At 53.1% G+C, this 22,290-nt stretch overlaps 1 protein-coding gene across 3 annotated transcripts in view; it reads left to right on the forward strand.

The window, feature by feature from the left end:
* The first annotated feature begins 10,596 nt into the window (after positions 1-10,596).
* LOC133355756 (wolframin-like) overlaps positions 10,597-22,290 on the forward strand; it is a 39,083-nt gene continuing 27,389 nt past the window's right edge. For 2 of the 3 annotated variants that reach the window (XM_061573081.1, XM_061573082.1), the window contains exons 1-3: positions 18,947-19,073; positions 19,802-19,911; positions 21,952-22,105. In XM_061573081.1, the coding sequence (XP_061429065.1) occupies positions 19,025-19,073; positions 19,802-19,911; positions 21,952-22,105 (313 nt within the window). In that variant the 5' untranslated portion in view covers positions 18,947-19,024. Of the gene's footprint in view, positions 10,684-18,946; positions 19,074-19,801; positions 19,912-21,951; positions 22,106-22,290 lie in introns of those variants that run through there. The other variant, XM_061573083.1, reaches the window with a different exon arrangement.

The raw sequence follows: 22,290 nt of genomic DNA on the forward strand, positions 1-22,290 counted from the left end.
GGACCTCGTGGTCGAGCACCTCATCGCCTACGCTTGCCGCGCCGGCGTTATAATGCCCGTGGTGACGCTGGAGGAACGCACCTCGCTGTGGGCTGCCCGGACCATCCAAGCCCACGAGTAGGTCATGGGCTGGGTGCCACCCGTGGGCCGGGTGGCTGGCGCGGCGGGGGGGAACAGCCGAGCCGTTGCCGCGGCACTACTGGGTCCAGCGACACCAACCGCCGAACCTGCACCGTCGCCACAGGCTGCCTGTGGGGCAGCTGGGAACGGACCCCTGACGTCTGAGCTGGAGCCATCGCTGTGGGAGGTGTACGCGGCGATCCGGGGACTTGCGGAGCAGAGGGACCAGGGGCGCGACCAGCCGCCGCGTCGCTGGCAGCCGCCTCTACAACATCGCGCCGAGCCACCCCGACGGAACGCCCCGTGGGTTTGCCACCGTTGTGGTCGAGAGGGGCATGTGGCGAGGGGGTGCCGCATGGAGCCGGAGGCCGCCAACGCCACCTGGAACCCGCCGGGGCCGAACGCCGACAGGATCCAGGCGAGTGACGCCGTCCCGCCCGGCCTCTCGGTCGGGCCGAGCAATTACAACCTCGACGCCGCGAACTCACCAGGAGTCTCCTCGGGGTGGGCGCCATCGGTGTCGTTCCCCGGTCCCCACTGTCCTGGTCGGGGGAAGGGGATCGCGCCGAGGATAGCGCCGGGGCCGGTGATCGCGTCGCGACCAGAAGTGGCGTCGCAACCAGAAGTGGCGTCGCGAACGGACGTGACGTTGCATCCGGAAGTGACGTCGCGGCCGAAAGTGGTGTCGCGGATCGCGCCGAGAATTGCGCCGGGGCTGAGGACCGCGCCGGGAATCGCGCCGAGGCCGAGAGGGACGTCGCGACCGGACGTGTCGGCGCGACCGGACGTGGCGTCGCGGGCGTGAGGTCACGGGCGGAAGTAAGGTCGCGGGCGGGAGTGACGTCGCGGGCGGGAGTGACGTCGCGGGCGGGAGTGACGTCGCGGGCGGGAGTGACGTCGCGGGCGGGAGTGACGTCGCGGGCGGGAGTGACGTCGCGGGCGGGAGTGACGTCGCGGGCGGGAGTGACGTCGCGGGCGGGAGTGACGTCGCGGGCGGGAGTGACGTCGCGGGCGGGAGTGACGTCGCGGGCGGGAGTGACGTCGCGGGCTGGAGTGACGTCGCGGCCGGGTGTGGCGTCGGGGGCGGGCATGGTTCCGCGGGCGAACGTGACGTCACAACCGGAAGTGTCGTCACCAGTTACCTGCGACGCCGGCGAGTTGCCAGGAAGGGAGGGGCTCACGGAAAGGCCCAACCCCCAATCCCCACCGCCCCCTACAATGGGCCCCCCCCCCCCCACACCACAAGGGGGGCCCATCCTACGTCTCCAAGGGGGGGCAATTTGCACCACATATAAAGAGCCCAGCCCGCAACCCAGGGGGAAGCCCACACTATGTAACAAGGGCGCGTTCACCCTGCTGCGACGCACTCCAAAGGGGGAAACCCCATCTTTGGTCCATTCACATCCATCCCCCATCATCTCACCACCTGGTCAGTAGCCGGACTCAGCCACACAATGGAGGAAGCTGGCAAGGCGGGTGGTAGTGGCCACGTCAGGAACCTCGGTCCTGGTCGGTGAAATCGCGGGAGTGTCAGCACGTATCTTGGTTGACACGGGGGCATCAGCCACGATCATCTCGAGCACCATGCACGAGATGCTGCCGGATTAAAACCGACCTTTAGTCCCCGTCAAGACGAGGTTCAATGCAGCAAATGGAGGCAGCATGGGCTTCCTGGGCCAGGTTGAAGCCCCGATACAGATTGGGCAGATTTCGGTAGCAGGACCCATCCTTGTCTCAGCAACATTGCCCATACCCTGCCTGTTGGGGACGGACTTTCTGAGGCGGATGCCAATGAAAATCGATCTGGCCAATGGGCGAGTGGAAGTCCAGGGAACGCATCTCCATTTCCTAAAGGCGCAGGGGGCCGGCCGGGGTGTACCCTACATGCAGGCTCTGGTCAGTAAGTCTGTCTCCATTCCCCCGGCAGCCCAGATGCTGATTCCGCTGCGATATCGGTCCGCCCTCGTGACAGCCCGACCGGACTCACCCATCCTGGTGTCTCCGGCGTCATCTGCCACGGATCGCCATGCGCTGGTGGGAGCCGAAACTATTGTCCAGAGGAACCAGCATCTGTTCATTCAGGTGCTGAACACCTCCGATAGAACAGCAACGGTGCAGGAGGGAACAGTTCTGGCCCACGTTAGTCCCTTGTCACTAGGAGCCCCCAGGACGGAGCCCGAGCTTGTAGGCAGCATCAGCCAGTACGAGGACAGATGGGCCGAATCGTGGATGGACCAGCTGGCGGGGCCGGAGCCGGGATTGCCGCCCGACCAGAAACACCAGCTGCACTCGTTATTGCATGAGTTCTCGGACGTGTTCAGCCGGGGACCGTTCGACCTAGGGCGCACAAATCTGTCGCAGCACCACATCAACACGGGAGATGCCGCACCCCTGCGCCAAAACACATATAGAATGAGCCCAATGGAAAAAGGGCACATTCAACAAGCGGTGCAGGAGATGCTGCGGGCCGACATAATTTCTCCATCCTCGAGTCCCTGGGGGGCACCGGTGGTCCTAGTCAAGAAGTCAGACGGGTCACTGAGATTCTGTGTGGAATTCCGACGCCTCAATGCCGTCACGCTGGCCGACACATATCCCCTACCACGTATCGACGACTCATTGGATGCACTGGCGGGAGCTACATTTTTCAGTACGCTGAATTTATTGTCCGGGTTCTGGCAGGTCCCACTAGACGCGGACTCCCGGCCTAAAAGAGCGTTCCGGACACCACAGGGCCTGTTTGAGTTCAACTGCCTGCCTATGGGCCTTCAGACTGCGCCGGCGACGTTCCAACGCATAATGGAGTTGGCCTTAGCAGGCCTCCAATGGGAAACGTGCCTCAGGGTCGGGAGGTGGTTATCGCCTACGGTAGTCGCGTGCTTTCATCAGCGGAGCAGCGCTACTACGTCACACGTAGGGAACTCCTGGCAGTCATTCACTTCGTGCAGCAATTCCGACCCTACCTGTATGGTCGCAAATTTACGGTCCGCACTGACCACGCGGCCTTGCAGTATTCGCTCCGCATCGACCAGCCTTCGGGCCAGCTGGCCAGATGGATAGAGCGCCTGCAGGAGTACAGGTACCAAGTGGTGCATCGCAAAGGGACCAGACACGCCAACGCAGACGCATTGTCCCGACTGGCGCCCCAGGGCCCTTGTGCATGCACCACAGGCGGGGCACGCTGCAAGGAGGCGAGGCCGGAGGGGACGGTCATCGCTCCCGTACGCACGGCGGAGGGCGCACAGGGTGAGGTCCAGCTGACCGACCACGACCTGGGGCTGACCTTGGATGATTGGAGATGGCTACAGCTGGAGGAAGCCCCACTGCGAACGCTACGCGCCTCAGCAGAGGCAGGGGGGGAGGAGTACATCGTATGGGAGGACCTCCTCATGCGATGGGACCCGACAGGGCACCGGCGATGCCTGGTAGTTCCGGAGTCGCTGCGTCAACAATTGGTTATGGACGTACACGGCCGCCAGCTGCTGCACCTGGCGGGGCGGAAGACACTGTACACATTACAGCGTCGGTACTTTTGGCCAGGTATGACCGCTGACGTGCATCGATGGGTCGCTACCTGCGTCGAATGTGCGCGGCGAAAGCCGCCACCTCGGGTAAGCCGGGCGCCCCTACAGCCCATCACGGTGACCAGGGTCAACAAATTGATTGCGTTGGACATCCTGGGACCACTGCCGGTCACGCCACGGGGAAATAAATACCTGTTGGTCGGAGTCGAGTACTGCACGAGGTGGCCGATGGTGTGGGCCCTCCTGGACCAAACGGCACAGACTATCGCCGATGCCTTCGTGGGGGGCTATGTCCTTGATAAGGGGGCACCGGAGCAGTTGCTCACGGATCAGGGCAGGAATTTCTCCTCACGGCTATTGAAGGACGTCTGCTCTATCCTGGGCACTAAAAAGGTCCGAACATCTCCGTATCATCCCCAGACCGATGGGATGGTAGAGCGGCTTAACCGCACCATAGCGGCCATGCTGTCCCACGTGGTGGACGAAAACCATTCCGACTGGGACCTCCACATTCCATCGGTCTTAGCGGCGTACAGGGTGGCCCCGCACGAGGCAAAAACGGGGTTCTCGCCGTTTTTCCTGATGTACGGACGGGATCCCGTTCCGCCTATTGAGGTGCAGCTGACGGACATTCCCGCAAGAGCTGACGCATGGCCGAAGGCACTAAAGACCTCCCTCATTTATTTGAGAGAGGCCTGTCAAGCAGCCGAGGCCGCATCGGCCACGAGCCAAGAGAGTAATGTACGGATACGGGAGAGGACAGTGACAGCCAAGCCCTTTAAAGTCGGGGACCAGGCATGGCTACACTGTCCTCAGGTGCCGGTTGGCCTCTCACCAAAGCTGCACCGACCCTGGAAAGGGCCAGTCGAGGTCATTAAAGCACTCCGACCGCAGTGCGTCCAGGTCCAACTGGGTAAGCGACGATGGTTTGTACACCCCACCCGCCTTAAGCCATACATCTCTCCACCGTCATCTTCACCAACATCACCACCAACATCACTGCCAACATCATCATCATCCCTACCCAGGCCAAGGTCGCCAACCACCACGCGCCGACCGGCAGGGGGTTCGGTGCCCTGTGTTCCCTTGTCACCTACAGCACCCCATGTGAGGCCTGACGGAGCGGCGGCACGAGCGGGGGCCGGAGAGACAGCGGCGCCAGGCAAGGCGACACCGGCACCACCGAACCAGGGACCGCGACGAGAGGGCCTTCGAAGGAGGGGGCCGCCACGGTCATCTGCTGCCTGTGGATGTCCGGGCTGTTCCGGGACGCTGGCTGGAGACCTGGGCAGGCCGCGCAATTGATTTTGTTGTGTTATATTGCATTGTATGGTTGTGGGGGGGTTAAGGGCTGTCGTCACTGTCAGTGGTGGGAGGCATGGGAAGACTTAAATGGTCCATGGGGGAGGCAGAACCGAGGACGTTTTTTTTCCTCCGGGGGGGGGGGGGGGGGGTGATGTAGGGGTGTCAGGGGAAGGATTCCCACCAACAGGAGGGTTCGTGGGAGGGGTGACCGAGGAGATATAAGGGGAGAACGGGCGGGAAGAGGGGGCCTTTGGCGGGAACGAAATTGGGACGGCGGGGGACAGGTGTGGATGGGAGAAAAGGATTAAAAGACGAAACCCCTGCAATCTTGTGTCGGCTCTCCTTTACACATGTGGGTCCAAACTGGAGCACCAAGAGAAAACGCAAAGGTACGAGGCGGGCAACACTCCATCCCCGTACAGTTAAAACGGATGATGATGAATACACACGCCGACTGCCTTCTCCTGGCAAGCCAGGGCATGGAGACCTTGAGGAAGAGGGGAATGCAGTTTGCCGACATCGACGTGATCCACTAACCCTCGCTGCCTCCACAGTACTGGGTTATAGGTCACGTGTGCCATCACCACCGGGCATAGTGAGTCTCGCTCTGCTCTCTCCGTGAATGTGAACGCAGTACTTTTGGTAGTCACACATTCTTAGGCTATTCGAAGTTGAGGGCTAGGCTTAGGTTTGGCTCTGGCACAAGTGAGCCGGCTCAAAGCCATGCTTAACTTGAGCCGGCTCTGAGCACGGTCCCACAGCCATGCTCAGGATTTTAATAGAGCTGAGCCTGAGCCAAGCCATGGCTGAGCCACTCATGCATTTGTAAAAGCAACTGAGTGCTACAGTCCAAGCCAAAGCTGAACTGTGACAAATAAATACAGCTCTGCGCAAGACTATCATCACCAAGTAAGGGGTTATGTGTCACAGACAGTCTGCAGTAGTTTGGCAGCAGGGACGATGTTGCTATGTGTAACCCCAAATTGAGTAATTTGCAGAAGAGTGTCAGCTTGAGGATGCATAGCCAATGTTAGTACAATAAATCTTGATTTGAAGCTTTCGTGACTGCAGGAATCCATACTCTTTGGTTCTTTCAGTAAAGTCACGTAGGTATAAAATAAAATAAATCACGACGTTTCGGGCGCAACTCAAGCGTCCATCATCAGGTGGGAAGCCTGATCTGCTGCTGAGGCAGAATGTTTTAAATTGTTTGAAATCGGTGTAGCCCAAGGGTCATAAAGAAGTGGGCGGGGCTAGTTATGTTAATGTGAGAAATAGCATGTAAATGTAAGATCGGAGAGCAGCCTCCTCGACGAGGGCACAGAAGTGGCTATTTTAATGTGAGAGATTAGCATGTTCATGGAAAATCGAAGAGTGGTGCAATCCAAAGGCATGAGAGTGCAATCCTTTGGATTGCACCCTCCACTGCCACACGAGTGGCCGTCTTGTGGCCCCGGGCACTGGATGACCTGGCCTTGACCTCCAGCTCCAATTGCTGTAGTGGTGAGATGTTAACTACCTCGCCTGATATACAGGAGGTCGTGGGTTCGATCCCGACCCTGACGCCTGCTGCTGTATATTTGGAGTCTGCATGTTCACCCCGCGGTCGCTTGGATTTTTCTCCGGGTCCTCCGGTTTTTCCCTCCACATTGAATCAACATCGTGCGTTTAGATTAATTATATATCTGCTACCAATTTCCACATGATGACTAGCCACTTCGTTGAACTATAATTTGTGATAGCCAGGTCGCTTCTGAAAAGAGCTATATAGGTCAGTGGACTTTACCTGATAAAATAAACATGTTATTATGCTGGCCGACAATAATAATATGAATAACGTGCGGCGTGTGCTATTGTAGAGACTCGCCAGCATTAATTTTCTGCCACCTGCACTGCCACACAAGTGATCGTCTTGTGGCCCCGGGCACTGGACAACCTGGCCTTGACCTCCAGATCTAATCCCCTTCAGCACCTCGTGTCTGAGTCGGGGTGCTCGTGTTCGACCCCCACAACAATCACAGAGCAATTATAGCGCCGACTAAATCACCGCCGATAACACTATGTAACACAATTTTTTTTCCTGGGTAGAAAGTGTTATTTCGTAATTGCTTACGCCTAAAAAGTATAGAAAATGGATATTATTCCCCACAAACTTTGCTTTGGTGACCAGGACAGTGATATTTTGAAATTTACCTATTTTCAATGAGAAAACGGGCGAATTTGTGTCTTTTCGTTCACAAGTCAGCAAAAAACCATATGAATCAAAATGTATATGTATTTCTACTAAAGTAATTAAAAAATAACTACAAAAGATTTATAAGTGAGTAGTTTCTCGAGATTTACGATCATACTGTAAATCGACCCCCAAATGTAGTCTCCCATCATGTTCTTGTTATACTGTCCTTGGTAGCAGCGTTCAAAGTCCAGTATATCCTGGTGGATGCGCTCGCCTTGCTCCTCCGAGTACACTCCCATGTTCTCCTTGAATATATCAAGATGAGCATCAAGGATATGGACTTTGAGGGGCATCCTACAGCCCATCGTGCCGTAGTTCTTCACCAGTTTCAACCAGCTCCACGTAGTTTTCGACCTTGTGGATGCCCAGGAAGCCACGAATCACTGCGACAAAGCTGTTCCAAGCTGCTTTCTCCTTACTTGTGAGCTTCTTGGGGAATTCATTGCACTCCACGATCTTTTTAGTATCTGTGGTCCGACGAAGACACCGGCTTTGACCTTTGCCTCAGACAGCTTAGGGAAGAAGTCTTGAAGGTACTTAAATGCTGCTGACTCATCTACAGATCTGACAAATTGTTTCATAAGGCCCAATTTGATGTGTAGTGGGGGCATCAGCACCTTCCGGAGGTCCCCCAGTGGTTCCCGCTTGACTTTGTTCCTCCCCACAGAAAACTCGGTCCACTGTGGCCAGTCCCGCCTGTGGTAAGTGCGCCTTGGTGTCCCCGCTGTCCCAAAGGCAAAGATAGCAGGGAAACGTGGTAAAACCGCCTTGGAGACTGTTGTATGTCGGGTCTTGAAAAATTAATTTTAAAAAATAGAAATTAAATGAAGATTGGAAAAATGCGTAAATTTTCGGAGATTATGCAAATGTATGTAATTATGTACTTAAATTATGCTAATTATGGATATAGTCGTTTCAATGTATGCTAATGTATGTGATTGTGCAAATGTGGGCAGTTATGATAATTAGGCTTAGCTTCGTTGTCTAGGTTTGTATTACACTGGTCAACACACTTTTTCTGGCTTTAAGGTAATTTGGGGGTGCTCATTCCAAATCTGGCATCAGTTTTTGTCTATCACATCAGGTTTTTGAGATATCAAATATTGCATTTTCAATAAAAACTGCAGAAGAAAAATATTTAATAAATGTGGATATCTACATAAAATTATATTATAAACACACTATCCTAAAAATACAGCACCATATTTTAACACTAAAGCAGTCACTGACTCGCAACAACTTGCAATCATAAGTGACAGAGTTAATTTCGGGTAAAATCAATGAAAATGGGGTATGCCGATAGATGTGATAGAGCAAATCTGAGATCAGATTTGGAATCAGCACCCTGAAATTAGTCTAAAACAGCTGCAAAAGTCCAGGCCAGAAAAAAATGTGTTTTTTTTGTTGACCAGTGTTATCAGTCGGGATAATACAATTATTCTCACTTTAACATTTACTGATTATGTCTTAGTGTGTTTATGTCAGGTCTCCGAATTCAACTCTCAACGCAGGATACAGTTCTTATAAATAAGATTATTATGCATGAACTCAGGAAAAAACCACTCAGACTCTTTAAGCAATTTTAATTCTAAACAAAAACATAACACTCTAATATGCGAACTCTCATGCTTGGAATTATCCACAGTCCCACTAGGGAAGTTCCCCTCATTGATCCGTACCTTTAACCATCAATGATTACATTGTTAAATTTTTACAAATTTAATAACATAAAATTCCGAGCAACAATTGGCCATCTTACCTTCCAGAGTTTTTTTGCATTGCTCGCAGATGAAATGAGGTGCGCAAGGTTTGTCTTGATCCCTAACGGGCATGCCGAAATATGCCTTGTAGGCCTCACACATCTTAGCAGATGCTTCCACAGAGTGCGTTTTTGCTCTTGTCTTGATAAATTGGCTGCAGACAAAGCAAAATGCGTCTGCCGGATGCTTGCAGCCTCTTGATGCCATCTCAGAAAAATGCAGATATGTATCCACTTAGGCAGCTGGAACTAAACTGATGGACTTAATATTAATATTTACACTGCAATGTATATTACTGGAACGTTCTATAGTGTTCTAGAAGTTACTCCAAGTTTACTCAGCACTGAATCTATCTGGAATGTTCTGGAAAATAGTTACATTTCAAAATATCACTGTCCTGGTCACAAAAGCAAAGTTTGTGGGGATTAATAGCCATTTTCTGTACTTTTGAGGCATAAGCAATTAGGAAATAACACTTACTACCCAGGAACAAAAAAAAGAATAATTGTTACACATTATAATTCAATGCAAATGGGACAAAAGTAACAGCGGCCGAATTAGTGCTGTGACCAGAGCGCCAGTGACAGAATAAGCCGCGCTTCGTCGAGTCTGATCAATAATGACAATGAGACTCCACGCTTCTCTTTGTTTTAAGTGTCAGATGTAATTTGGGTGGCCGCGTAGCACTGTGGTTCCACTTGTACCTCACAACGCGAAAGGACCTGGGTTCGATTGCCAACCCAGGTTCCCTTTTTAGGTGAAATGTCTATATTCTCCCCGTTGTACTGCAGGCTGTGGATAATCGTGTGTGTGAGGCATACAAACACGATGACCCGAGTTTTCCCGCTCATGGACAACACAAAGTGACGATAATTTGAACCGGTTCTGGGCCTCCCCTAGGTCGACTCAGCCTCAAATGAGAACCTGGTGCGGTGTGTAAACATCGCCACGAGGGAGACAAAGGCGACCGGGCGTGGTGTTGGCCACACGCCTAATGAGCTGCGCAGGCCTTCATAGGTCCTCGCTAACAGCACTTGTCCCAAAATTATAAGGCTATAAGGGGATCTTGGTGTTGTGGTAATACAATATCGCAAGACGAACCAGGTTGGCTGCCGATCTCCAACACCGCAGTGTTATTAACCAGGGCAGCCGCGGGATTGAACCGCGGACCTCGGCAACACTTAGGCGACGACGTTTTAGAAATTGCCTTTTGTCAGAGCACATGAATTGAGAAGGGTCATTTCCCGAAACGTCGGAATCGCGTTGACTTTTTTTTGTGCACCACTGCCAACGTAGCGGCAACAATGAACTTTAAATGTGAATTCGAAAATAGATTGAATTTGCTTTATTGACTTCCTGTGACGTTGCTCACAAGCGACCAGCGGATCGCGCCGCCATCTTGGCACGGGCTGTTCCTTGTAGGCGTGAGGTCTCAAGCACGAGACCGCAACAACCGCGTCGCCATCTTGGTACGGGCTGTTCCTTGTAGGCGTGAGGTCTCAAGCACGAGACCGCAACAACCGCGCCGCCATCTTGGTACGGGCTGTTCCTTGTAGGCGTGAGGTCTCAAGCACGAGACCGCAACAACCGCGCCGCCATCTTGGCACGGGCTGTTCCTTGTAGGCGTGAGGTCTCAAGCACGAGACGGCAACAACCGCGCCGCCATCTTGGCAAGGGGTGGTGGGAGGGGGAAGTCGGCGGAGTCCCATGGCGAGCGTGGAGCGAGCCGACAGTGAAGGTGGGCGAGGGTGGCAGCTGCCGCGAGTGAGTCTGTGAGTGAGTGAGTCTGTGAGTGAGTCTGCGAGTGAGTCTGTGAGTGAGCGGGTGGGCTAGCGGTGGGCTAGAGGTGAGCGTAGTCGGTTAGCACGTCGCGGTGCGAACCTGGACGTATCGAGTTCGCGGCCACCACCAACAGCGGTGATGGGGAGTGCTGTATCTGAGCCGGTACTGGGGGTTGCCTAGGTCGACTCGGCCTCGTGTGGGCACCTTGTGGGCTGTGTGTAAAGCGGCAGCACTGGAGAGACAAAGGTGGCCGGGCGCGGGGCTGGGCCCCCACCCCCTCGCGTGCCGTGCCGGCCTTCACAGGTGCTGCTTCTCGCTAACAGCACTTGCCCCAACAGTGTTACACGCTATACGGATGAACTTTTTTTGTGTTTCCAGGTGTTGCATCTGTCAGTCATCCCGGTCCACCCAGAGCTCCTGGCTCTGTTCTGTCTTCCTGCCCCGAGCCTGCCACCATCAGTTCGCTGTGTTAATCACCGGGGCTCATAGAGCCAGACTAAGGCTCCCAGAGGGGCCGGTGTTAATCACTGGGGCTCACAGAGCCAGACTAAGGCTCCCATAGGGGCCGGTGTTAATCACTGGGGCTCATAGAGCCAGACTAAGGCTCCCATAGGGGCCGGTGTTAATCACTGGGGCTCATAGAGCCAGACTAAGGCTCCCAGAGGGGCCGGTGTTAATCACTGGGGCTCATAGAGCCAGACTAAGGCTCCCATAGGGGCCGGTGTTAATCACTGGGGCTCACAGAGCCAGACTAAGGCTCCCAGAGGGGCCGGTGTTAATCACTGGGGCTCACAGAGCCAGACTAAGGCTCCCATAGGGGCCGGTGTTAATCACTGGGGCTCATAGAGCCAGACTAAGGCTCCCATAGGGGCCGGTGTTAATCACTGGGGCTCACAGAGCCAGACTAAGGCTCCCAGAGGGGCCGGTGTTAATCACTGGGGCTCACAGAGCCAGACTAAGGCTCCCATAGGGGCCGGTGTTAATCACTGGGGCTCACAGAGCCAGACTAAGGCTCCTATAGGGGCCGGTGTTAATCACTGGGGCTCACAGAGCCAGACTAAGGCTCCCAGAGGGGCCGGTGTTAATCACTGGGGCTCACAGAGCCAGACTAAGGCTCCCATAGGGGCCGGTGTTAATCACCGGGGCTCATAGAGCCAGACTAAGGCTCCCATAGGGGCCGGTGTTAATCACTGGGGCTCACAGAGCCAGACTAAGGCTCCCATAGGGGCCGGTGTTAATCACTGGGGCTCACAGAGCCAGACTAAGGCTCCCATAGGGGCCGGTGTTAATCACTGGGGCTCACAGAGCCAGACTAAGGCTCCCATAGGGGCCGGTGTTAATCACTGGGGCTCACAGAGCCAGACTAAGGCTCCCAGAGGGGCCGGTGTTAATCACTGGGGCTCACAGAGCCAGACTAAGGCTCCCGTAGGGGCCGGTGTTAATCACCGGGGCTCATAGAGCCAGACTAAGGCTCCCATAGGGGCCGGTGTTAATCACTGGGGCTCACAGAGCCAGACTAAGGCTCCCAGAGGGGCCGGTGTTAATCACGGGGGCTCACAGAGCCAGACTAAGGCTCCCAGAGGGGCCGGTGTTAATCACTGGGGCTCACAGAGCCAGACTAAGGCTCCCATAGGGGCCGGTGTTAATCACCGGGGCTCACAGAGCCAGACTAAGGCTCCCAGAGGGGCCGGTGTTAATCACTGGGGCTCACAGAGCCAGACTAAGGCTCCCATAGGGGCCGGTGTTAATCACTGGGGCTCACAGAGCCAGACTAAGGCTCCCAGAGGGGCCGGTGTTAATCACTGGGGCTCACAGAGCCAGACTAAGGCTCCCATAGGGGCCGGTGTTAATCACTGGGGCTCATAGAGCCAGACTAAGGCTCCCATAGGGGCCGGTGTTAATCACTGGGGCTCACAGAGCCAGACTAAGGCTCCCAGAGGGGCCGGTGTTAATCACTGGGGCTCACAGAGCCAGACTAAGGCTCCCAGAGGGGCCGGTGTTAATCACTGGTGCTCACAGAGCCAGACTAAGGCTCCCATAGGGGCCGGTGTTAATCACTGGGGCTCACAGAGCCAGACTAAGGCTCCCAGAGGGGCCGGTGTTAATCACTGGGGCTCACAGAGCCAGACTAAGGCTCCCAGAGGGGCCGGTGTTAATCACTGGGGCTCACAGAGCCAGACTAAGGCTCCCATAGGGGCCGGTGTTAATCACCGGGGCTCATAGAGCCAGACTAAGGCTCCCATAGGGGCCGGTGTTAATCACTGGGGCTCACAGAGCCAGACTAAGGCTCCCATAGGGGCCGGTGTTAATCACTGGGGCTCACAGAGCCAGACTAAGGCTCCCAGAGGGGCCGGTGTTAATCACTGGGGCTCACAGAGCCAGACTAAGGCTCCCATAGGGGCCGGTGTTAATCACTGGGGCTCACAGAGCCAGACTAAGGCTCCCATAGGGGCCGGTGTTAATCACTGGGGCTCACAGAGCCAGACTAAGGCTCCCATAGGGGCCGGTGTTAATCACTGGGGCTCACAGAGCCAGACTAAGGCTCCCATAGGGGCCGGTGTTAATCACTGGGGCTCACAGAGCCAGACTAAGGCTCCCATAGGGGCCGGTGTTAATCACTGGGGCTCACAGAGCCAGACTAAGGCTCCCATAGGGGCCGGTGTTAATCACTGGGGCTCACAGAGCCAGACTAAGGCTCCCAGAGGGGCCGGTGTTAATCACTGGGGCTCACAGAGCCAGACTAAGGCTCCCGTAGGGGCCGGTGTTAATCACCGGGGCTCATAGAGCCAGACTAAGGCTCCCATAGGGGCCGGTGTTAATCACTGGGGCTCACAGAGCCAGACTAAGGCTCCCAGAGGGGCCGGTGTTAATCACTGGGGCTCACAGAGCCAGACTAAGGCTCCCAGAGGGGCCGGTGTTAATCACTGGGGCTCACAGAGCCAGACTAAGGCTCCCATAGGGGCCGGTGTTAATCACCGGGGCTCACAGAGCCAGACTAAGGCTCCCAGAGGGGCCGGTGTTAATCACTGGGGCTCACAGAGCCAGACTAAGGCTCCCATAGGGGCCGGTGTTAATCACTGGGGCTCACAGAGCCAGACTAAGGCTCCCAGAGGGGCCGGTGTTAATCACTGGGGCTCACAGAGCCAGACTAAGGCTCCCATAGGGGCCGGTGTTAATCACTGGGGCTCATAGAGCCAGACTAAGGCTCCCATAGGGGCCGGTGTTAATCACTGGGGCTCACAGAGCCAGACTAAGGCTCCCAGAGGGGCCGGTGTTAATCACTGGGGCTCACAGAGCCAGACTAAGGCTCCCAGAGGGGCCGGTGTTAATCACTGGGGCTCACAGAGCCAGACTAAGGCTCCCATAGGGGCCGGTGTTAATCACTGGGGCTCACAGAGCCAGACTAAGGCTCCCAGAGGGGCCGGTGTTAATCACTGGGGCTCACAGAGCCAGACTAAGGCTCCCAGAGGGGCCGGTGTTAATCACTGGGGCTCACAGAGCCAGAATAACGGCGAGGGTGGGTGACTGGGCGTCACTGCTGGTTTAAGTAAAGGGAACTGTAGACTTTTGCTACCAATCACTTCCATAAACAGCTCACCACACCCAGAAACTCCACTTCAACCAGACACAGATAATGACCCCCAAGTCGCCTCTAACCGGCTGTTGCGGCAAGTGCTGTTAGCGGGTGGCGCCTATCCAGGTCGGCAAGGCACACGAGGGAGTGGTGTTGCCAGAGGCAGCGCTGTGGCATGGCCACCTCTCAGCCACACGGTCGTCGTGTGTCAGTGCGGAGCTCTGCCACGTGGCCAGGCAGGAGCTCCCCACCTGGGTGCCAAGTCCACCTGGAGCGCTCCGTGTGTTGCCTGCCCCGCGCTCGCTCGCTCGCACCCGGAGTCGTCCACTCGCCCCGTCGCCGCCGCCACCGCCGCCACGTGTCGCGTCGCTCCCTCGCGACCACACGGGGTGCCGGCTCGCGCCGCCCGTGGGGAGGCTGTCCGGGGTCTCCAGTCTCTCTCCTCCAGACTCGCACACGGCTGCTGCTCTCCGCATGGCTGGTGGCGCTGTTCCTGCAAGGACATTCCAGCTGTTGACATTTAGACCTTTTATGGCGGGACCCCGGGGTCCCATAAGCCCCCGGCTCTCGCATAAACATATGTCAACAAAAACTTTGCTCTTTTTCACCAATGGATTTGAAGGATGGTGGCAAGTGTTCTCTTTTTAAACTATGCCTTTAAAACTGAAAACTGCTTACCTGCAGTACCTCTATTTAAATTCACTAAAAAATGTACACCCCTCTTTCAATCATCGGGGTTCTCAGTGTGGATTTGTGAACACATTCTGTAAACAGTACATAAAATAGTACACGTTTTCAATGCGCTGTTCATATTGTAACAAGCGTTTATACCAATGTCCTCTTATTCACATTGATACGAGCGTTGGGGACTATGGCTTCACCGCAAAAAAAAACTATCTGCACAGATGCATATATACGTTCAAGAGAAGTATCAAACAGGAGGAATTTACGGTGCAACGCATCTCATCTGTTAAATATCTGCAGGTAATAGGATTGTCATCGATTGATCCTGGCTGCAAACATTGGTAGGTCACATATACTAATGAAGATAAGAGAGCAGTTTCACTGTATTATGCAAACCGTTATGACAAAGGACTTAAGTGGTGTAGGCAGTTTGAGCAGCTTTGGACAAGACTCATGATCCTGCCCGTACCCGAGCGTGGAGTGCAGCATTCGCTTGTTCAGCTCTTCTGCGCATTCGTCCTCGCCGCCGCTGCGCTTGGACACGACAACGGAACGATCCGCGCCAGGCGGGTCGCGGCGTTTATGTGCGCGGTGGGACGGAGTCGGCAAAAATAAATGAATAAATTACGATTTTGACTTCCGTTTATTCGGGACCCCGGGGTCCCGCCATAAGGTTCATTTGTGGGTTTGGGGACGACTTGTGATGATGCGGGAGGTGTCATTGGTGGTAGTCGTGGTGATGGGAGCAGTAGTGCAATGTGCTTCGAACCCGGCGACCCGAGTTCAATTCCCATTCACGGCCAACACCAGTGATTGCGATTATCTTAACCGGTCCTGGGGCTCCCCTAGGTCTACTCAGCCTCAAATAAGTACCGGGTGCGGTGTGCAAAAACGTCGCCACTGGGGAGACAGGCCGTCGGGTGTGGTGTTGGCCACCCACCCCCTCGTGCCGTGCCAGTCTTCATAGGTGCTTGCTAAATGTACTTGGCCCAACAGTCTTTGGTGGTGGCGGTGGTGCCTGGTTAATAAAGAACATCACAAGAAATGGTAAACATCAATGGGACTCTCACCTCGTCAAATAAAGGACGTCAGTCACTTGAGACGGTGAATTTAAATGGGGGCTCTCGCCTGGCTAAGTAAAGGACATCGTTCGTCCGTGAGTGTAGTGGTGGTGTGGATGGCGGGTGGGCTGGGAGCCAGCCTGCAGGTTGCACTGCGGCGGTGCTGATGCGGTATTCACCGTGGGTATTAATAGTGCCGCACACGGGCTCACGCGCCGTGCGTTCACGTCCCCACAGGAGTCAGGAGCTGCGCTCTCCACATCCTGGGACCTGGTTTGTCTCTTTGGTGGTCTGAGTGAACTATGGACTCTAGAACTTGATCTGACTATCGGCGCTAGAACTCGGTCTAACTATAGACTCTAGAATTTGGTCTAACTATCGGTTCTTGAACTTGGTCTAACTATAGACTCTAGAACTCGGTTTGATTATAGACTCTAGAACTTGGTATAACTATAGACTCTAGAACTTGGTATAACTATAGACTCTAGAACTTGGTCTAACTATAGGCTCTAGAACTTGGTCTAAGTATAGACTCTAGAACTCGGTCTGACTATAGTCTCTAGAAGTTGGTATAACTATAGACTCTAGAACTTGGTCTGACTATAGGCTCTTGAACTTGGTCTAACTATAGACTCTAGAACTTGGTCTAACTATAGACTATAGAACTCAGTCTGACTATAGACTATAGAACTTGGTCTAACTATAGACTATAGAACTTGGTCTAACTATAGACTATAGAACTTGGTCTAACTATAGACTATAGAACTTGGTCTAACTATAGACTATAGAACTCAGTCTGACTATAGACTCTAGAACTTGGTCTGACTATAGACTATAGAACTTGGTCTGACTATAGACTATAGAACTTGGTCTAACTATAGACTCTAGAACTTGGTCTAACTATAGGCTCTAGAACTTGGTCTAACTATAAACTCTAGAACTCAGTCTGACTATAGGCTCTATAGAACTCGGTCTGACTATAGACTCTAGAGCCTGGTCTGACTATCGACTCTAGAACTCGGTCTGACTATAGACTCTAGAACTCGGTCTAACTATAGACTCTAGAACTCGGTCTAACTATAGACTCTAGAACTTGGTCTAAGTATAGACTCTAGAACTCGGTCTAACTATAGTCTCTAGAAGTTGGTCTAGCTATAGGCTCTAGAACTTTATCTGACTATAGGCTCTAGAACTCGGTCTAACTATAGTCTCTAGAACTTGGTATAACTATAGTCTCTAGAGCTTGGTCTAACTATAGACTTTAGAGCCTGTTATGACCTGACTATAGGCTCTAGAACTTGGTCTAACTATAGGCTCTAGAACTTGGTCTACCTATAGACTCTAGAACTCGGTCTGACTATAGTCTCTAGAACTTGGTCTGACTATAGACTCTAGAACTCGGTCTAACTATAGACTCTAGAACTCGGTATAACTATAGACTCTAGAACTTGATCTGACTATAGACTCTAGAACTTGGTCGGACTATAGACTCTAGAGCCTGGTCTGACTATAGTCTCTAGAACTTGGTCTGACTATAGACTCTAGAACTTGGTCTAACTGTCGACTCTAGAGCTTGGTCTGACTATAGACTATAGAACTTGGTCTGACTACAGACTCTAGAGCCTGGTCTGACTATAGTCTCTAGAACTTGGTCTGACTATAGACTCTAGAACTTGGTCTGACTATAGACTCTAGAACTTGGTCTGACTATAGACTCTAGAACTTGGTCTGACTATAGTCTCTAGAACTTGGTCTGACTATAGACTCTAGAACTTGGTCTGACTATAGACTCTAGAGCCTGGTCTGACTATAGTCTCTAGAACTCGGTCTAACTATAGACTCTAGAGCGTGGTCTGACTATAGACTCTAGAGCCTGGTCTAACTATAGACTCTAGAACTCGATCTGACTATAGGCTCTAGAACTTGGTCTGACTATAGACTCTAGAGCCTGGTCTAACTATAGACTCTAGAACTCGGTCTAACTATAGACTCTAGAACTCGGTCTAACTATAGACTCTAGAACTCGGTCTAACTATAGGCTCTAGAACTTGGTCTAACTATAGACTCTAGAGCTTGGTATAACTATAGACTAGAACTCGGTCTAACTATAGACTCTAGAACTCGATCTGACTATAGGCTCTAGAACTTGGTTTAACTATAGGCTCTAGAGCCTGCTATGACTTTCCACTTGATAACCTGGTCTGTCTATAGACTTCAGAAACTAGTATATCTATAGACTCCGGAACATGGTCTGACCATAGATTCTGGAAACGGATCCATATATCGACTCAAACACCTAGTTTAGTCTATATTCTAATATCTCTAAACACAGTCTGTAGATTATGACATCTTTATATCCTAGTCTATAGAATATCATATCTCAAGACATGAGTCACTATAGATTCGGATTTTCCTTCTCTCTGGAACCAACCCATACATTCTTCTCTCTTGCTCTCTCTAGAACTTTTTCTCAACTGGAAATCCACGTCTATGTTGATTCTCCAAGACCTTGTCCATGTAGAACCTCACCTTCCTAAAATTGCATGACATGGACTCTAGAACTTTAAACCTGTCACCCGATGGAACTTGCCCTCTGTCCTATCCCTAACCCAGGCTCGCAATGTTGCAACCTCGACTCAGTCTCGTCTCTCTCATGTCTACCTCTGTCTCTCTCCTGTCTCCCTCTGCCTCTTTCCTCTGTCTCTTTCCTGTTTCCCTCTCTCTCCTGTTTCCCTGTGCCTCTCTCCTCTGTCTCCTCTTTCTCTCCTCTGTCTCTCTCTTCTATCTATTTCCTGTCTCTTTCCTCTGTCTTCTCTGCTACTCTCTGTCTCATCTGTCTCTCCTCTGTCTCTGGTCACTTTCTATCTCCCCTGTCCCTCTCTCCTCCTTTGTCTCTCTAGACCGTGGTCCAGACTTGAGGTTCTAGAAAATCCCTGGTTACGAGGTTTTAGTTGAGTTGCTCCAAGGGCTTTGCGGGAATGGAGGAGCAGCACGGAGAGGGGACTGTGATGTGGTATCTGCACCAAGGTGGGTTTCACATCTAAACCTCTCTGTCTCTCTTAGGGCTTCATTATGGCCGTGTGGGAAATACCGAGAGCCTGGGTTCAATCCCTGAGTCTGGGTCTCTCTCAGTTACAGTTCAGTGCAGATGCTGGTTTGAAAGCAGGGGTGATGATGGTGGCAGTGTAGCGGCTAGCGCACTGTGCTACGAATTCGGAAACCTGGGTTCGATTCCCGCTCATGGTCAACACCATTGACGATTATCTGAACCGGTCCTGGTCATCCCCTAGGTCGACTCAGCCTTAAATGAGTACCTGGTGCAGTGTATAAACATCGCCACTAGGTAGATAAAGGCGACCAGGCATGGTGCTGGCTACCTACCTACCCCGTGCCGGCCTTCATAGGTGCTATTCATTAACACCACTTGCCCCAACAATGTGTTAAGAGGTGACAGGGGGAGATCTTTGTCTTTGATTGGTAGTGATGGTGGTGAGATTGCTATGGCTTTTGAATGCAGTGGTGATGGTGGTGAAGGTGGTGATGGTGATGGTGAGAGTAATTGTTTTGATGGTGATGATGTTGATAGCAATGTTTTGATGGTGGTGATAGTGATGGCGGTGATGGTGATAGCGATGTTGTTTTGAAGGTGGTGATGGTGGTGCTGGTGACGGTTGTGGTAATGTTGTTTTGAAGGTGGTGATGGTGGTGCGATTTTATTTTGAAGGTGTTGATGGCAGTGCGATGTTGTTTTGAAGGTGGCGATGGCGGTGGTGGCAGTAGTGGCGATGTGGGGACAACATCCGCCACTGACCTTAACGACCTCAAGCAGAGGGCGAGGGATGGATCTGCTGATGCCCAGGTGGAGGTGAGTGGTGGTGATGGTGGAGGTGGTGGTTATGGTGATGGTGTAGGTGGTGATTGACAGTGGTGGTAGTGGACGTGATGCTGGTGGAGGTGATGGAGATGATGGTGATGGTAGCTCTAGAACTTGATCTAACTATAGACTCTCGAGGCTGCTCTGACTTGCTTGCCTGACCGCATTACAGCACTGGTTTCAAGATCATGACCTCTCCCTAAACCCGACCAAATCCAAGACCATCTTAATTGGCACTCGGCAAAGACTGGTTTCACTCCCACTCCCCTCGGGAATCTCAATTGCTGGTTCCTTTGTTCCATTCTCCGACCATCTGACATTTCTCGCGTCACTCTGGATCCCACTCTCTCCTTCGACACCCTTGTCAATCTCGTTCTCAAGTCCTGCAACTACCATCTCAGGGCCCTCTGCCATCTACATCCGCTCATCACCTCTGACATCGCAAATACTCTTGCCTGCAGCATCGTTGAGTCGCAGCTCGACTATTGTAACTCAGTCCTCGTTCAGTCCTCTCCAGACAACCAAAATAAGCTACAACGCCTCCAAAACCACATTGCCCGAGTTGTCCATGGCCCCCGCAATCCTGGCCCTGACTCCCTGTCCATCCTTCGGGCCCTTTATTGGCTGCTTATTTCGACCAGAATATACCTTCAAGATCGCTTGCCTCTGCTACCGTGCCCTAAAATCCAGTTACCTACGTACCTAAGTTCTCTGCTGATGCCTTACACTTCAATTAATCGTAGAAACCTTCGTAGTGCATCACAGAACCTTATTGAAACTCCCAGGACAAGGACTGTTGTTTCTCCATCGCAGCCCCCGTCATCTGGAATGCCATTCTTATTAACATCCGTAACGATCCATCATTTTCTTCATAAAAAAATAATCTAAAGGTGCATCTCTTCAGCTCGACATTTAACCGCGTCTCCCTGGAACCACGCGACGCGATCTGACACTGCTCGGCTCCGCACCTTATAATTGCGTCTTCGGTCCGCAACATTGCGTGCGATATAAATTGTATTATTATTAGAGGTGATGGGGTAGTGATGGAGGTGACAGTGTTGGAGATGATGGTGATGGTGGTGAAGATCATGGTGGTGGTAGAGGTGATGGGGGCGAGTGCGTTTGCGTGGCACCTGCAAGGAGGGTGCTGCCGGGCTGTTTTGAGGTTACTGTTGAGGAGTTCACTGCTGCAAGGGTTCAGCATTGGGGGGCGGGAGCGGGGGTGTTGGGTCGATGTTAGTTCCACTGTGGGTGTGGGTTTAGCTATGGGAGGAGGAAACTAGAGAACCCAGGGGAAACTCGTTCAAACTTCTCTCTCGCTCACTGTCATTCAAAAAAGACAAAGATTCTCCATATAGCCTTAACAGACTGTAGGGGCAAGTGCCTTAGCGAGCACCTATGAAGGCCGGAACGGTACACGAGGGGGTGGGTGGCCAGCACCACGCCCGACCGCCTTTGTCTCCCCAGTGACAATGTTTACACACCGCACCAGGTACTAATTTGAGGCTAAGTCGACCTAGGGGAGGCCCAGGACCAGTTATGGTGTTGGCCTTCATAGGACTTTATGTCCTAGGAAAGACACAAATGCACACGTTTTCTCATTGAAAATAGGTAAATTTCTAAATATCACTGTCCTGGTCACAAAAGGACAGTTTGGGGGGAATAATAGCCATTTTCTGTACTTTTGAGGCATAAGCAATTAGGAAATAACACTTACTACCCAGGAACAAAAAAAAAGTGTTTTGTTACACAGTTAATTATGAAGTACACGCTGAGTGGCACCTGAGTCGGGAGTCGAACCCAGGGCACGTCTCGCTGTGCGGTGCCCATGGCCCCAAACCAACCCCGGGCCCCCCCCCCCCCGTGCCCCACTCCCCCCCAACTCCTCTGTGCCCACCCCCGTGCCCCCCACACCCCCTGCGTCACCCCCCCCTCTTCTCCCCTACCCCCCTCTCCCTCTCCCCCCCCTGCGTCCCCACCAACCCCCCTCCGTGGCCCCCTCCACACCTCCCATGCCCCGTGGTGGAGCAGCTGGCAAGGCACTACTTTGCGCAAGCAGAAGAGGGGGAGGAGGGGGAGGAGGAGTTGCACAGCACGGAGGGGGTGGGCTGGCTGCTGCGCGCTGCCGCCCAGGGCCACGCGCTGGCCACGCGCCTCCTGCGCAGGTGCCAGCGCGAGGGGCGAGGTGCGACCCACACCACCACAGCCACCACAGCCACCACGGCCACCAACAACAACCACCAACATGACCACAACTACCACCAATACCACCACCATCTCAACCACAACAACCACCACCACGGCCACCACGGCCACCAACAACAACCACCAACATGACCACAACTACCACCAATACCACCACCATCTCAA

Source organism: Lethenteron reissneri, chromosome 52 (genome assembly GCF_015708825.2).
Source record: "Lethenteron reissneri isolate LAM-NWPU_2019-01 chromosome 52, ASM1570882v1, whole genome shotgun sequence".
In the NCBI taxonomy this organism is placed as follows: domain Eukaryota; kingdom Metazoa; phylum Chordata; class Hyperoartia; order Petromyzontiformes; family Petromyzontidae; genus Lethenteron; species Lethenteron reissneri.